Source organism: Terrapene carolina, unplaced genomic scaffold, assembly GCF_002925995.2.
Source record: "Terrapene carolina triunguis isolate 2854851 unplaced genomic scaffold, T_m_triunguis-2.0 Scaffold706, whole genome shotgun sequence".
NCBI lineage: Eukaryota > Metazoa > Chordata > Testudines > Emydidae > Terrapene > Terrapene triunguis.
Window position 1 is genome coordinate 5,464,003 of NW_020665057.1, and position 17,081 is coordinate 5,481,083.

General features: G+C 38.4%; 1 protein-coding gene across 3 annotated transcripts in view; it reads left to right on the forward strand.

The window, feature by feature from the left end:
* SEC24B (SEC24 homolog B, COPII coat complex component) overlaps positions 1-17,081 on the forward strand; it is an 88,922-nt gene that overhangs the window by 42,307 nt on the left and 29,534 nt on the right. For 2 of the 3 annotated variants that reach the window (XM_026659858.1, XM_026659860.1), the window contains 7 exons: positions 1,085-1,165; positions 2,542-2,717; positions 4,029-4,213; positions 6,330-6,432; positions 8,278-8,404; positions 9,025-9,134; positions 14,768-14,880. In XM_026659858.1, coding sequence (XP_026515643.1) covers positions 1,085-1,165; positions 2,542-2,717; positions 4,029-4,213; positions 6,330-6,432; positions 8,278-8,404; positions 9,025-9,134; positions 14,768-14,880 — 895 coding nt within the window. The remainder of the gene's footprint in view (positions 1-1,084; positions 1,166-2,541; positions 2,718-4,028; positions 4,214-6,329; positions 6,433-8,277; positions 8,405-9,024; positions 9,135-14,767; positions 14,881-17,081) is intronic. The other variant, XM_026659859.1, reaches the window with a different exon arrangement.

Below are 17,081 nucleotides of genomic sequence, written 5' to 3' on the forward strand. Positions count from 1 at the left end.
TCACTAGGAAGGATGAGTTGTAATAGCTGATAACCTTGAGGCAGCAGTGGAGGAATCTCTTAAGGCCTTCCATCCTGTCTCTCCCATCCACAAAAATTGTATGTGGCTTTGTTTTGTCTGAACTCTGACATGTACTATTTTCTTTGTGTTGCATTTTGTGACTTGTAGTTCAGATACCAGATTTCAGAGGCCAAAATTATCCGTTTGTGTTTTTGTTTCTAAGGAGCAGGTATACAAAGTCTCTCTACTCTGTCCCTTTCTTGTGGCAAATGTATATGAAACTTCACCAAGTCTTTTAAAACATTTACTTATTTTTATTTAATATATTACAATACAGATAATCAGTTAAATAGAGAATAAGTATGTGGCACTAGGAAGAATTATGCATCAGTAGTCTACGCAATTAAAAAAAATTACTCTTTACTTGACTTATTTTATTACTGTGTTTAGGTATGCCTTTTGGCTACATCAGATTTTCCTCTGTTACGGCTAAGGCAGAGAACTTTAATAAGCAATATTCAGTCGAGCGTGTGTTAGAGCTTTTGCATTTAACAATAAAACAAGCCACTCTTTATTACAACAGCATATGAAAGGAGGGACGTTGGAAAATTTCAAATGAAAAGGTTACTTCAAAACGCGCTCTCCAGCACTCTCAACTTATGCAAAACTCCCTTTGAAGACCATTGGAAGTCTTGCATGATATGGGAGTGCTAAATGCTGCCATTGAGCCAATTTAAATAGAAATGCTTTAAATTACCTGAATTCTTTTAGATTAAAAAGAATTTAGAAATGGTTGTCTAAAAACCTCTTTGAAATAAGAAATCATTTTTAATTTTATTTTTGTCCTTATCCATTTGTTGCTTTTTCCATATTTTCTGAATACCAAATTGGCTACATTTAGGTATGATCTTTGTATTTTCCAATAGTAATAACTTTGTTGGATTCTTAGTACAATATTTTTCCTGTATCTCTTTAACAGTTTCTTACCAGAAGTTTAAGAAACAATGTTCTCTGAAGCCCTGTCCTCGCAGAAGCTTGCCATTGCTTAAAGCAAATCTTTGTTTTATTTTGTATTTGTTTTTAGCTATTGACAGCTCCTCCACTACTAGCAGTGCCTCTCCTGTTATCAACAATTATGATGCCCTTGAAGGAGGTGGCTATCCAGGTGAGCCCTTTGTTGCATGTTAATTCTGAATTGTTGTTGTTAAGGTATAACAAAACAAAAAAATGTTACTTGTATAATATACAGTTCTAGTTTTTCAGGTTGTTCTTTTTTAAAAACATCACTCATTTCCTCTTACTCTAGATTCCCTGTAATCCCATCATGGATTCCTGCTTATCCTTACTGCCTCCCTTTCAGTCATCAGCAATGAGACATCCATTAAATTATAAAATGTGTGATTCACAATTCAGCTGGCTTGTTATTACAAAACTTTTATATAGCACTATAGAATTGAGTAGCATTTTACTCATGTCAGCTTTGATTCTTTCTTGTGGGCACCCCCTACTTGAGAGAATTTACCTTTTTGGGGGGGGGGATGAGGGTGCCAGGTTTAAATTTCTCTGCAACCATCCCCAGACTCTCTGGCCTTGTCAACTTTCCCGGCTTGCACAGGCCAACGCTTGCCCCTTACGGTGGCTGTTGCAGGTGACTTGCACTGCCATGCCTCTACTCCAGGTAGACCACCTAGCCGCTATTCATCCTGGCAGTAGATGATAGTTTAAGGTATATTGTTCCACATGGTAAAGTTGCTCAGCTGTTGTGCCAGTTTCAAAACTGCTGTTTTTTCCCCTCTGAGATCTATTGAGACATCTCAGTCCATAGTCAGTACGCTATGCTTCTGTTTCTTGTCCAGTCTACCTCTCCTTACCACTTTGTAACAAACTATCTGAATAGTAGCTGCATGCTACAAATAACTCAGCCTTTTAAAACGGTTGGGCCATATTCTGTCCTTGGATACACATGCGGGGCTTACATTGACTTCGACAGAAATCCCATGTACACCCTTGAAGACAGAATTAGCCTCTTAATAAAATTTAGAAATCTCATCATGGGTGACTAAGAGAGGCTACAGATCAATAGGTCTTGGTGCAGTTTGCAGGGCAGGGGAGATTTGAGAGCAAGAGCAGTCTTGGAGAAAAAATTATAATTAAGGGGATTTTATTTTTTATATTTTTGCAATTTATTTACTCTTACCTTTCTATTAAAAAGGGGAAATTTATAAAATGACATTATGAAGTTCCAGTTGCTTAGTAGATAAGATGCATTTAATTAAATGCGGAGGAGAGTTAGAAGACAAGTAGGTTAGAGGTAGAGTTAGACAGTGCTCCCCAACGTGTTGCCCAAGGTACTAACAGTGAGAGAAACTTTTTTCTGCTGTTTTACAATATCCATTTGGTCAATGCAGAGAAATTTTTGGGTTGTTTCTTTATAATTAACAAAAGCATTATTCTCATGATCAGCTGTTGTATTTTGCTTCCTATTGTATTTAAATGCAATAGACAGATAATTTTAAAAAATATTTGTTTTCCCTATCCTAGAAACAAATTCTGCGGCAAGTAGTCCAGCTCCTACTCCTCAGACATCAAGGACTCCTAAGCCCTTTGGTTACGGATACCCAACTCTTCAACCTGGATACCAGAATGCAACACCATCTACTTCTGCTATGCAGCCCAGTAATCCAGGGCACCATTCTGAGTTTCAGCAATATCCTCAAGTGAGATTTTTAATTGAGAAATTATTTGATGTTTCTTTTCAATCCTTTTGTAAAGCTTATAGTGATGTGCCTTTGACATAGTTCCCAATAGTCTATTTTAAAAATGAGTACAGTTTTAAATGTGAGAACTGTAAATATCAAGCAAGTCTGAATATTGATGTAGTAGCTCTAAATTCAAAATAATGAATGAGATGGCTACTTGAATTATTGGGGAGAGGACCAACAAATTGCTGTAGCCCATGTAATTACTTGTTAACTTTTAGTTAAAAAATAAAATTAAATTTAATTTAATATTTTAAGCTTTTATTAAATTATTTTTGAAGGAGAAAGAAACTGAAGATTTGTTATAGTTAAACATTTAATAAAGAGGAAGACCAGTAATTTCCCAATATACAATCCAAATTTCCCATTGATCTGCATACAGCAGTACTAGATGACAGTATACCAAAAGAGAGTACTAGTTCACTTTGGGGAATGCAGATTGGTTAGTATAAGCGAAAATTCTTCTAAAGGAAAAGGAAAGCATAGCTCTGTTTAACCTAATGTTTCCCTTTCTGTGCTTGGTTCATAGTCTTAACCCCTCCATACTTTATTAATAAAAGACAATTGGGCATTCACCTGGAAACGAAGAGCCAAAGAGATGTTTTTTAAAAGCTGTTTTATAACCTTCTTTGTGATAATACTACAGTTCCTTGACTTCAGGCAGTTATGGGTAATGAAATTGAAGCATTTTTGAATTTTAAAAATTCAAATTTGATTAGGTTTTTGTTTTAAATTGAGAGAGCTTTTACAAATATTTATTTAAAATAGTCTTTCTAAATGCTACAGAAACAAGAGAATGCACAACGTAGTCTGAGGTTTACCCCGGATTGGAGAGAGAAAATAGCATGTATAGCCTGTTTTTCTGGTTTGGAAAAAGAAAAAAGTGAGCTCTTTAGAAGAGGAGGGAAAATATCAGTTTTCTTGTAATATCTGAGCTGATTTACCTCTAGGTTTCTTTAGACAATGTTGAATAAGAGCGTCTTGAAAATGAGGATTATGCACCTCCTGTAAAATTATCTTTTATGTTGACTTCATGCTATAGACTGAATATTATTCAAAGAAGTATATGCTAAGATTCTGGGAAGTGTTGTCCGCTTGTGTAACCCTTTAAAATTACACGTCTCTTCTCATTGGCAAACGATTATTAGCTACTGCTATATCTTCCTTAATGGTGATCTGAAAGAATAGTGTAATGAATTAAGATTATGTTAATTAAACATGTAGTATAACTGTTTTGCAATGCTCTTTTTTTTTTTTTTTTTTTTCCAGCAGTATCCTGGTGTGAACCAATTATCATCCACCTTAGGAGGATTAAGTCTACAGCACTCTCAGCAGCCAGAAAGCTTGAGACCAGTAAACCTTACACAAGATAGGAATATTCTTCCTGTTTCTCCAGTTCTAGCTCCTGTGCCTAATTTGAATTCAGACCTTAGAAAATTAAATTGCAGTCCAGAGTAGGTATACTGTTTTCAGTTTTGGGTATATTAGACATAGCATTTTACTGACACATTTCATAATTTAGTTAAGAATAATAAAAAAATTATAAAAGATGAAATTGACCACAGTATTCTGCTTTCACTGGTCAATCAGTGTAGTCTGTTTCCTCTGGAGAGAAGAGGTTAAGTCCTCTTCACTTCTGTGTGAACACTGAAGCTGTTGCTAATTTACATCTCCTGCCATCAATGCTTAGCATTATGGCTACCATTCTTAGGGCAACTAGATGAGACCATTTTAGAGTCTACCAGTATTGTTGCTTTATGTTTGGGGAGGTCACTGTTGAGTAACTTATGGTATTCCTTTCTACTGGAACAACATACCATTCTGACCTCAAGGCCCTGGCATTCTAAAATCAAGAGAACATTTTATAAACTAGCTATTGAAACAATCTTCATGAAACTTACCATAATAAGACTAGGCAGCATTCTAATTCCAACTCTACCACTGATTTGCTTTTGACATTGAGCAAATCACTTAACCTCTATTTGCCTCATTTTATTCATTGATAAAATCTATTTACCATCATTTGTGGTGGTCACAAAGACAAATTGAGATCATTTGCAAAAGCAATAAACTTATAAAAATCAAAAATACTCAGTTTCTGATATTTTTTTTTTAAGTGTGGAATTTTCAAAAGCACCCAGCATCGGCCTAACTGCTCCCAGTAAAGTCATTGGCAGTTTTACCATTGCTATCAGTGGGAGCAGAGTTCAGCCAATGATGAGCACTAAAAAATCCCTCTCACTGTATGTGACTAGTGATTGGTGTCAACACTGGAAGGTCTGTTATTAAAATATAACCCCATAATCTTAAAGCTGGGCAAAAGCCTAAGGAAAGAGATACGCTTTACACTGTGCCCTAACAGCCCAACAGATGTGATCTCTGGGAGACCAGTGGAAGAAACAAGTTTCAAATCGAACTTCCTTATGGTGAGAATGTCTTGGGATTCAAATCAAGGGACTAGAAGGGAAAGGATCCCAACTGATTTCAGCTGCGATGGTAGCACTTTAGGAGAGAGGCAGTCTTTCAAGTAGCCAGGACCCAGAACCTGAATGACTTTATATTTCAGTCTAAGTATGTTGGCTTGCATCTGAAGCAAATAGGAACCTACAGTCATGCAATCTTTGGAAATTTTATGTAGTCTTCCATTGCCAGTCACCAGCGTGCAGCTTTTGAAGGATGTGCCAGGCACACTGCAATAATCCAGCCATTTGTGTGTTAGTAGTAGAGACATTATGATTATTATGATTAAACATTTAAATTGTAGTAGTGCATAAAGGCCTCAGCTAAGTTGCCAGGCACGTGCAAACAAGGAAAAAGAGTCTGCTCCAAAAAGCTTAGTTGTAATGCTGAAAGAAGCTTTAATCCAGTAGGTAAATTTGGGTCAGCTTGGTGGACTAATGACAATGTATTTTTTTGTGAGCAGGAGGGAAATTAGATTGGGTCACATTCAGTCCCACGTCTGGAGCACTTTGGAGGCAGTACTCCTCTTCTGGACTCCTTATGTGTGTCTGGAGCTATTCCCCTTTGGTTACTATATTGGGTGGCATTAATAAGTTTTTAGGAAGTCTCAGCCATTCCACGTCCATCAGAGAAGAGGATGACTCATAATTCTTTGTGGGAGGGAAACATTAAGATCCTCCTATATTCCCTCTCACATTAAAATAACTTTTCAACAAATAGCAAGTACAGTTTTCCTTTAGTGAGTTCTGAGATCAGGAAATATTTATCATGAATGAAAATACCATCTCAAAGATTAAATTACTTTGGGTACTAGACCTCCCCCCCTTGTTTATTCTTTTTAAAAACTCAATAATAGCTCCAGTATGCATTTCCTGTTGAAATGCAATACTTTCAGCTTTTCATTTTGTGCCACACTTATACTGAAATATTATTCTCTCTGGAGGAGACTTTTGCTGTTTTAGGCAATGGTTTCTGTTTATTTTGAAACTAGGTTTAGTAATATTTAAAATTTAACAACTCTTTGAATTGCAGAGAATATAGTTGCATGCTAATACAACGTATGTGTTCAAGTTTGCTTTGTGAGCTAATTTTTGTATGATTTCTTTCCAGTTCATTTCGATGTACACTGACAAATATTCCACAGACTCAGGCTTTGCTAAACAAAGCTAAACTTCCCTTGGGATTGCTGCTGCATCCGTTCAGAGACCTAACGGTAAAATTTAAATATTTTTTATTTTGAATATCCTCTCATAGTGCTTTGCTTTTTACTGTGTGGAACTTTCTTATCTTGTCTAAGCCTTATTGAGGATTAAATAATAGCAGGAGGTGTGGAACTATTTTCAAGTAGAATTTCTATTCAACTTGTCTGTTCAGGTGTTTGTTCTTTGATATAGTCAAATTTTGTTTGTTTCAAAATTCTATCTTAAATGTAACAGGATGAACTGATTCAGTTACTGTAAGATAAAAATTATGGCTGTCAATCTTTCATCCTTTTTTTAAATGAAACGTAGCATCTAATAAGCTGAACAAGGTTGTTAGAGAAACTATACAAATTGCAACAATTAAGGCTTTTTACGTACCTTTAGTGTGGTTGGAGTGGTTCAGGCAAAATTATCTTTTTTGTTTGTTTTTATTTAAAGCTTCATCAGAGTGAACAGCTTACCTTGGTATTTTTTAAATGTCATGTCTTGTGCTCTATGCCTGCATACATTGCTCCTCTTAATTTAATAGCTATTTGAAGTTTTGCCTCTTGACTTCTTAATTTATTAAGTGAAACTTGAATTAGAGGGAGAGATCTGAAAGATTCCACCCCTTCCAGGAATCTCTTCTCAACAAGCACAACTGATCAGATTCTGGGGAAGCAGGGCAGGGATCAGCTCCTCCTATTTCTCTGGTTATTTTACAGTGTTCAGCACTAAGATGTTAGAGTAATTTGCATAGCTATTTGCCAATCTAGCCTATTTATTCATGATATTCCTAAGGAAGTGGTGGTCGTCTGACTTTAATCTCTGGAGGGAATGAAATCTTTCAAATTGCTCCGTCCATATCCACAGAGGACCTCCTTAGTAGATGAGGATCAGAAGTCCAGAGGAGTCTATTCCCCATTAACTGCAAGAATGACTGCTGCTGTTGCAGAATGGGATGGGGTTTTAGATTAGTCCGAGGAGAGGAATTAAATAACAGACAGGCAATGTTCAAATAACAGAAAAAGATGGTCTTTTGTTCTAACAATGCTGTTTCAAAAGTGCTACTGTTTCATTTCATCCACTCTCTCTAAACAAGTTCAAAAATACATAATACACTATACAAGTATTTACAGTATACTGTATTTTTCCTTTGATAGATTGAATCTAATTTCTACAGATACTATGTTAAAAATAAATCTGTGCTTGAGAAAGTGTGCACACACATTAAGCAACTCTTGTCCTTATTAACTTCCTATGAAAACCTATGGCTCTCTCTGTATCAAGTGCTATTGCTTATACATAAAAAAGCATGAAGCTATACCATGTGGGTATTCGCTTGTCTTGGGTATTCTTTCAGGCACAAGATCCAACTGCTAGTGCCCTCAGTCATCCAAGATGTACAAGTATTCCTGCATAACTTAACTTCAGCAGTGTTATTGCTTATCTAGAATTACAATAAAATGATTGCTGATCTGACCCTTGCAGTCACGGGGATCAATCAGATTCCTTTTATCCAACTAAATATATTAATGTCCATTATCAGACCAGATTCTTCTCTCCAACATTTTGTGGACAAGTATAACACAATAGACTTAAATGAAATTACTCATGATTTACACTGGTATATGTGAGATCAAATTCTCGTTCAGTCAAAATAATACTTTATTATGTCTTCCTATTGTAAAGAGAGAATGTAAAGGTGTGACTATTGCACTGTATATAAATGAGCTAAAAGGACAAGTGGGAGACAAGATTAACAGAATATTTTGGTTTTATGAAGCTTTCAGAGATTGAGATATAGCACAATCCTGTCCTCTAAAAATTTTACTAGGATCCTCTTTGCTACAGCTTTTCATTATTTTACTTTTTAGCAATTACCTGTAATAACATCAAGCACCATTGTGAGGTGCAGATCCTGCAGGACATATATCAACCCTTTTGTTTCCTTCATTGACCAAAGGAGGTGGAAATGCAACTTATGCTATCGAGTTAATGATGGTAAGTTTCATTACAAAGGTAAGTAGCTGGTTTCTTGCAGCTACCTAATGTATTTAAGATGTCTTGCATTTGTATCAACAACTGAGATGTCTTTCACCTAGAATATCTGGGATTTTTAATATCTAAATCATTTTCAGAAGCACCTATATTTTGTCCAAGTGAAGGCTACCGTGCAACATGTCAGGAGCCTGAGAGCACCATATCAGATTGGACAACCTGAGCTATATAATTTAAAAGCAGTTTTCCCCACTGACTGCTAGCATAATACACAATCAAGTCAAGGTCATAAGTAACAGCAATCAAAGACAAAGACCAGTTTCATAAATACAGTGCACGTTGAGACATGTCATTGTAGGGCACTGGAAGCACAGAGTATACATGTACCTTCTTGTCCGTAAAATAGACATTCTTGTCTCCGATTCTTTATCTTGATGTTTAGGTTTTACAACGCTGATTGGTTCCTTATTTACATACTTTTTAAATGTTTATGGTCTAATTGCTGCTTTTTGTAATTAAAATACATATAATGCAATTAACATTATGTTGAATGTTGCTAATAGGCACAAAATCTGTATATCTGTCAGTGAATAATTTACTTTGGATTCATAATTTTTGTTTAGTTCCTGAAGAATTTATGTATAACCCATTGACACGATCCTATGGGGAGCCTCATAAACGGCCAGAGGTCCAAAATTCTACAGTGGAGTTCATTGCTTCTTCAGACTACATGGTAAAAATATATATTTTTAAGTATGTGAATTTAATACTAGTGCAAGATGCTAGAGTGACAACCCTATTTACCACTAAAAAGTGTGTACATCACTCGCATTTCAAACTTCCCCACAGTGCCCTACCAGTGTGCCTCAGTTTTCACTTAAAGGGACCCTTAGGATTGAAAGACTAATTGTTTCAGTTCCCATTTGAATCTTTCTCTGTCAAAACTGACAATAAAGGTGTCAATTAATACCAATTGTGATGTGGGCACCTACACACTAATTTGCCAAAGACCACCAAACTCATTCTGTGCTACAGCAGTCTCTGGCTTTCTCCTTTCCTCTGGAAACATGGACAGGACCAATGACTGATCAGACAGAAGAATGTTGGCATCTTCCAAAGAACTCCTTTTCATTCCCAAGATTGATTCCTGCTTCTCACGAAATTAACAGCTAGAAAGCAACCTGTAGCCAGTTCAGTATGGAAATAGGGCCTGAAAATCTTTCTGATAAGAGAATACCTAGCTTTCATACATCCTACAGTAGCATTTTGGGCACCATCAACCATGCTTTGCTGACCAGCACTCGGCCGGAAAGTGGGGGTTCCGTTGCAGCCTGAGGCAGGTGCTAATAGTGCAACATGTGGAAGCAGCCCACTCAACCAGCAGCAGTACAGGCAGAATGATAGTGCTTTGTGCAAAGAAGAGAGTGTTTCTAAGAGGGGGATATGAAATATTTAGATGTCGAGGACCGTAATCTATAGGAGTGACTCTGTGATGCCAGCTTCAAAGGCTAAGAAGTGTAAGCACTCATCAGCTAAAAGCCACTCTAGAAGATGATCTATTAAATAAAGACCTAGGTCTGGGATTTAAAAGGGAGGGAGTTATTCATTTTTTAAATCAGACTCAAAGTCTAAACTGCTTTTTGTGGCCTTCCAGAGCTGTCAATGTTTCTGACTGTCCCCTTCCCCTATTTTCAGAGAAAGAAGAATCTCTTCCTTTATATTGTAACAGGAAGGGATCATTTCAGACAATAGTTGTCATTTGTGTCCCAGGTTGACTTTAAGCTCTTACCCCCCCTTCTCAGGTTTGCCATTTTCTACCATCCTCCTTTTTCCTCCCCCAGAGGAAGCTGACCTCTGGACAGTGAAATATCTCTTAGATATCAGAGCAATTGTTCAGAGAGCAGCAGCTGATGGGAATTTAATCTAGGTAATTGGTAGTTCCAAAAGGTATAGAGGTGGGGACAAGATCCACTTTGGATCTGAAGTGGGTTAATGTTCAATACTCAAATTCAAGATGGAGTCTCTCCAGTCTATATTAGCTGTGATCGACTAGGAGAAATTTCGTTTCTTCAGTAGATTTAAAAGAAGAATGTCTTCATATTTCCATAACATCAAATGTTCACCCTGAACTGGCATTTCTAGTACCACTCCCTGCTCTTTTTGTTGGCTTCAATACTGAGGGTGTTTACAAAGGTCATATCTGTGATTGCAGCTGTCTTCTCATGGAGGGGATTCTGTAAGATTCCAAATTTGGTCAGCTGACTTATCATAGTGAAACTGCAGAGCCTTGGGGGAAATGGCTGAAACTTGGAACATGTTCAAGAACATAGACCTCCTGATCAAGCATGAGAAGAACGCTCTTTGCTTGGTACAGTTTCTAACCTATCTAGATGCATTGACAGGTATTGAACAAGGCTGTGTCTTCCCCGAGGAGGAGAGATTTTAAAAACTGAGCTGTTTTTAGACCTGAGCCTGCAATTTCACTGTGCATCTCAGACTGTAATCTCATTACTCTAAGGGCTTGAGGATTGTGTGCTGCAATCTGGTTATGAGGGAAATGTGGCACTCTAGAACAGTGGTTCTCAACCAGGGGTCTGGGGCCTCCGGGGGGGGGCCGCAAGTAGGTTTCAGGGGGTCCTCCAAAATAAACCAGAGAGCAGGGCCAGCATTAGACTCGCTGGGGCTCAGTGCAGAAAGCCCAAGACATGCGGGGCTGAACCCAAAGCCCGAGCAATTTAGCTTTGCGGAGTCCTCTGTGGTGTGGGGCCACAGGCAATTGCCCTGTTTGCTACCCCCTTAATGGCAGCCCTGGCTTTTAATCTACTGGATATGCAGACAAACAGTTGTTCTGGCACAGGTGGGCTGTGGAGGTTTTTATAGCATGTTGCGGGGGCCTCAGAAATAAAAAGTTTGAGAACCCCTGCTCTAGGACACGCTCAGCAACAATCCCATTAGATCAAGCTCTCAGAGAGAATTTTGGACACCAGGTAAATGAAACTCTATACAGTGGTGGAAGCACCAGTACAGGAAGGACCTGTACAAAAACTGAACAGGCTGCATATCACAACTGAGACAAACCTAATAGAATGAGGACTATCACAGGTTCCATAGTAGCTCAGACTGGTCTTTGAGAGAAAAAAGGCCTTTTACATAACTGCACCTAAGAGGAGTGAGACTGGGTATTTTGGCATTCTGCAAAGAGCAATAGCAAATGTATCCTGATAAACCTCAGACAACTCAGCAGTAGCTGTGCACCTAAATCAACAAGGCAGAAGAAACACTCCCAATTCATATGGGCAGGGAACTTGTTCTCAGCATGAGCCCTGCACATCTTGGATGCTTGAACCTACAATCAGACTGGTTTAGCAGATCTAAAGTGCTCCAATACAAATGTTAACAGCCAGTAGAACGTAACAACCTTGTCACCTCTTTGTGACATGAAAAAATATTAAATGCAATCAATTCTACAGCAGGTACCCAGAGTAGGACGTTCTTAGTGCATGACACATTATCAGTCTTTGGGATTTCTTTGTAGACTATGTGTTCCCTCCATTTCCTCTCACCTGGAAAGTGCTGGAAATTATTGTGTGATGCAGGGCCCTACTGAGTCTCAGACCTCAGGAATAGCCTTGAAAGATGTGGATACTCAGGAGTTAAACCAGCAGACATCTGCTCATGTAGTCTTTAGCGGGAGTGTGCTTACAACTGTACTTCCATAAGGGAGTCTCATCTCAGGAGATATATAGTTGACAAAGGAAGAAAAAGGTGTCTCTCCTTCTCCCTGTTTCTCCTACCTGCATCACAGGACCTCCTCAGTAACCAGTATTTTATTTTGATTTTGATCCACACCAAAAGGGTATTTGATGATGGAGGGGACAAGTACTAGTTATGTGAATCATCGTGTATGGGTATAGGTTGAGATATACAGGGGTGGAAGTGATAGTGCCTCCTAATAGTGAGTCAGATCTCCTTTTTTTATGGGGAGGGATAGATCAGTGGTTTGAGCATTGGCCTGCTAAACCCAGGATTGTGAGTTCAATCCTTGAGGGGGCCACTTAGGGATCTGGGGCAAAATCAGTACTTGGTCCTGCTAGTGAAGGCAGGGGGCTGGACTCGAAGACCTTTCGGGGTCCCTTCCAGCTCTATGAGATAGGTATATCTCCATATATTATTATTATTATTATTATTATTATTATCATCTTTGGGGTGCTTTAAGAACCCAGGATCTATGCTGTAACAGTCCCAATCATACAGTATGTCGTCACAGTGCTTTAATGTGGCTGTGTAGTTGTGGCACCAGCGCTGGCAGAGAGCTCTCCCAGCGCTGTTAAAAAAACCACCCCCATGAGGGAAGTAGCTCCCAGCACTGGTGCACTGTCTACATTGCCACTTTACAGCACTGAAACTTGCAGCGCCCGGGGGTGTTTTTTTCACACCCCTGAGCGAGAAAGTTGCAGCACTGTCAAGTACCAGTGTAGACAAGGTCATAGGCTAAATTGAGTCCCATTTACTTGCAGATTTGTTTTCCGTGAGTGGGTCAAGACAGCACAAACACCCATCCAAGAGGAAATTGGGTTTTGGATGGAAAGGATAAGCTTTTTCATCCAGAGTAGGAAGATAAAGTAGGTCAAATAAATTGTATTTTATTTTTGTCAGAAGGAATCAAACCAGAGAGTTAAGGGAAGTCTCTCTGGTGCCAAAATCCTTTATTCTGAGTGGTCATCGGGGGGGGGGGGAAGAGAGAGAGAAGAAACCCAGGGTCAGTGCTGTATTAACTCAGTTACAGAAAGCATAGCTGCAAATAAATAGGATTAAAATGGTCTTTTCACAAAAGCTACTGAATTTCTATCAGATTGGTTAAATTTAAATTCAACACTAGTCTTTGCTGGATTGGGGCTTATTTTAGAAGTGAAACTCTGTGACTAAGGGGATTAGATTATATAATTAAATATACACTTAATTATAATTATGGTAGCAATGTAATGCTGATGGCTTATTGTAATTCAGAATAGTAAAATGTATCATTGTCAGCATTCTGAAAGAACAGTGCCATTTTTCAGAATAAATTCTACAGTTGACATCAAAGGCTTTCCTCTGACCCAGCTGACAAAAGGACAGACTAAGATGTTGATTTTGTTTTCTGTGTTAATGATAAACTTAACACAAGTGAGAATTTCTTTTATTTTACTTTGTTAAAAGCCCAGAATGACAGTGTAAATCTAATTTTTGGTTAATTTAATTTAAAGCAGACTGTGAAGAACTTCAAAAAGATCTCACAAAACTAAGTGATTGGGCAACAAAATGGCAGATGAAATTTAACGTGGACAAATGTAAAGTAATGCACATTGGAAAAAATAACCCCAACTATACATACAATACGATGGGGACTAATTTAGCTACAACTAATCAGGAAAGAGATCTTGGAGTCATCATGGATAGTTCTCTGAAGACATCCACGCAGTGTGCAGCGGCAGTCAAAAAAGCAAACAGGATGTTAGGAATCATTAAAAAAGAGATAGAGAATAAGACGGAGAATATGTTATTGCTGTTATATAAATCCATGGTACGCCCACATCTCGAGTACTGCGTACAGATGTGGTCTCATCTCAAAAAAGATATACTGGCATTAGAAAAGGTTCGGAGAAGGGCAACTAAAATGATAAGGGGTTTGGAACGGGTCCCATATGAGGAGAGATTAAAGAGGCTAGGACTTTTCACCTTGGAAAAGAGGAGACGGGTGGGGGGGGGAATATGATAGAGGTATATAAAATCATGAGTGGTGTGGAGAAAGTGAATAAGGAAAAGTTATTTACTTGTTCCCATAATATAAGAACTAGGGGTCACCAAATGAAATTAATGGGCAGCAGGTTTAAAACAAATAAAAGGAAGTTCTTCTTCACACAGCGCCCAGTCAACCTGTGGAACTCCTTGCCTGAGGAGGCTGTGAAGGCTAGGACTATAACAGGGTTTAAAAGAGAATTAGATAAAATCATGGAAGTTAAGTCCATTAATGGCTATTAGCCAGGATGGGTAAGGAATGGTGTCCCTAGCCTCTGTTTGTCAGAGGGTGGAGATGGATGGTAGGAGAGAGATCACTTGATCATTACCTGTTAGGTTCACTCCTTCTGGGACACCTGGCATTGGTCACTGTCGGTAGACAGGATACTGGGCTGGATGGACCTTTGGTCTGACCCAGTATGGCCATTCTTATGTTCTTAATTATAGGATATATTTTTAAGCATTTTGCAAGCCATTCCCTTCCTTCTCTTGCTCCTCCCACTCCCGTCCCCCAAAAAGGGAAGGTTATCTATTAACATTTTTTACCCTTTAAAATAAGAATTTTGAATTCTTTTTTATATTTTACAGCTTCGTCCTCCTCAGCCTGCAGTGTACTTGTTTGTTTTAGATGTTTCTCATAATGCAGTGGAAGCTGGATACTTAACAATTGTATGTCAGTCATTGCTGGAAAACCTAGACAAGTAAGAATATACATCATCATCTTTTTGGATTGACTTTATTTTATATTTGTGAGCAGGCTGCAGTGTTAACTTATGCTGTATCTTTTACTGTTACTTTCATACAGAATTTACAGGACCTACCAATATGTGGCAAATTAGATTTTGAAATGTCTGTAGCAGTCCAGAAAAAGAATATGGCCATGTAAATTAGGACCATTTGTATAATGGCCAAGAATATCTTTTATGAATGTGATTAGAAGTGATCTGCAAAGCGTTTTGTTTAGATAACCCAAGAATTATATACTGAATGTTCAAAATAGCTATGGATATTCCTTACATCAATTCTAAATTTCTAATATTTTATCTCAGGATATAAAATAACTTTTTTGGTTTGGTTTTTCTTTCATTCAAACTTGGGAATTTTGAGCACTTGCTGTAGTTTGATAAAGTATTCTCTGCTGAAATGCCACTTTATAAGTTCCATTCAATTGGTGTTTTTATTGCTGTTTGACACAGAGAATACACATAGCAAGTGTCCTACCTCTGAAGCATATGGGTTATATTATGCACATCTTACATTTTCATATTAGAGTTTAAACAAACAAATCACCACTGCACCAGTTACTGGCATTTTTCTCTAACAAAGGATGAAAACAAAAGATTGAATTTTCTGTTGGTGGCAGGGAGGGCATTCTCTGGAATATTATGTTGCAAATTTTGATTAAACGGATCCAATAAAGCTATAAGGAGGGGAAAGTACAAGAAAAGAAGATAGGATGTAAGAATAAAGGGAGGGAAAAAAAGAAAAGTAAAAATAAATGTAGGTGCATTATAATACAAATGAGTTCTTGCCATCATAAATAATTTTTTCAAACAAATTTGAATCCTCTGCAGTAAACCATAAAGTACTGTTGAAGTTTGACCTATTTAAGAGGTCTGATCTGTAATGACATCTGGAAGTTTGCATAGTTCTGCTTTTTATCATGATTGTCTCACCTGCTCAGGAAACCATTGAGATCACATTCTTCTTTTTTTTTTTTTTTTAAATTGTTGAGTGGCCAGCCAAGAACACACTCCTCAGTACCCAACTCTCCTTGTTACTTTCTATTTAGTAATTTCATACTGCAATGCCAAGTGAATTGCAGTAGGTAACAATGCACAGACTATTGTCCTATAGCAACGTCACATGATAAATGGAGAGAACTGTTTTCTTTCTTTCCTTTTGTGAAAGTGTAGCACTGTAACAGAAGTTCTTCGTGTGATGGTCCTTATTGTATTCCACTGAGTGTGCGCACCATACATCCGGAGCCAGAGAATTTGAAAGTAGTAGTGTCGATCCACGCATGTGCCCTTGCCTTGCCCAAGGTGATTAAGGGTGGAGAGGACTGACTGTGTCTCCAGTTCCTTCTCACCACTGCATAGTCGAGTGTCGATTTAGCGTGTCTGCTAAAGACACGCTAAATTGATGGGATTTGTGTACTCCGCCTCCCCGAGAAGCGTAAGGGAAGTCGATGAGAGATGCTCTCCTTTTGAAACAGCTCAATGTAGCCACTGCGGTAAGTGGATCTAACTACATCGACTTCAGTTACGTTATTCACGTAACTGAAGTTGCGTAAATTAGATCGATTTACTGCTGTGGTGTTGACCAGCCCTTGGTGTCCTCTTGTGTGACGCACCTTTTAAAAAGAGTATAATTGTATGTAGTTAGTTTTTCGTAGTCTTTTGCTGTTTTACTGTTTTTACATAGTTTTTAATCGTTTTAGTAGTTATTTAGAGTAGAATTGGGACTTTGGGGGATCTGTTTACATGTAAACACCACCACCATCCACACCTATGCACGAATACTGGACCATGCTGAAGACCTCAGGCTTTAAAATATGTGCCTCCTTCCTTCTCGGCCGGCGATGAACATCAACGCTGCCTCTATTGCTTGGGAGAAGACCACTCTACATCCAGATGCTGTATCTGCCAGTCTTTCCCAAGCCGTACCCAAGAAGGCTGGTCCCTCCGCCTCAAGAAGCACCTTGTGGAAGTTACCATGAGACATCATTCAGATCCAGGCTGGGGAAACCCCTGTACATTGGCCTGAGATAGCCAGGAGTGCACTTCCAGCTACGGAGACAAGGTCCAGCTCCAGTGGTACCACCACTATGGACCCCATGCTGGGACCTAGTCAGGAGGTAAGGAAGCATGCACATGAGCATGGCAGTAAGTCTTCCTCC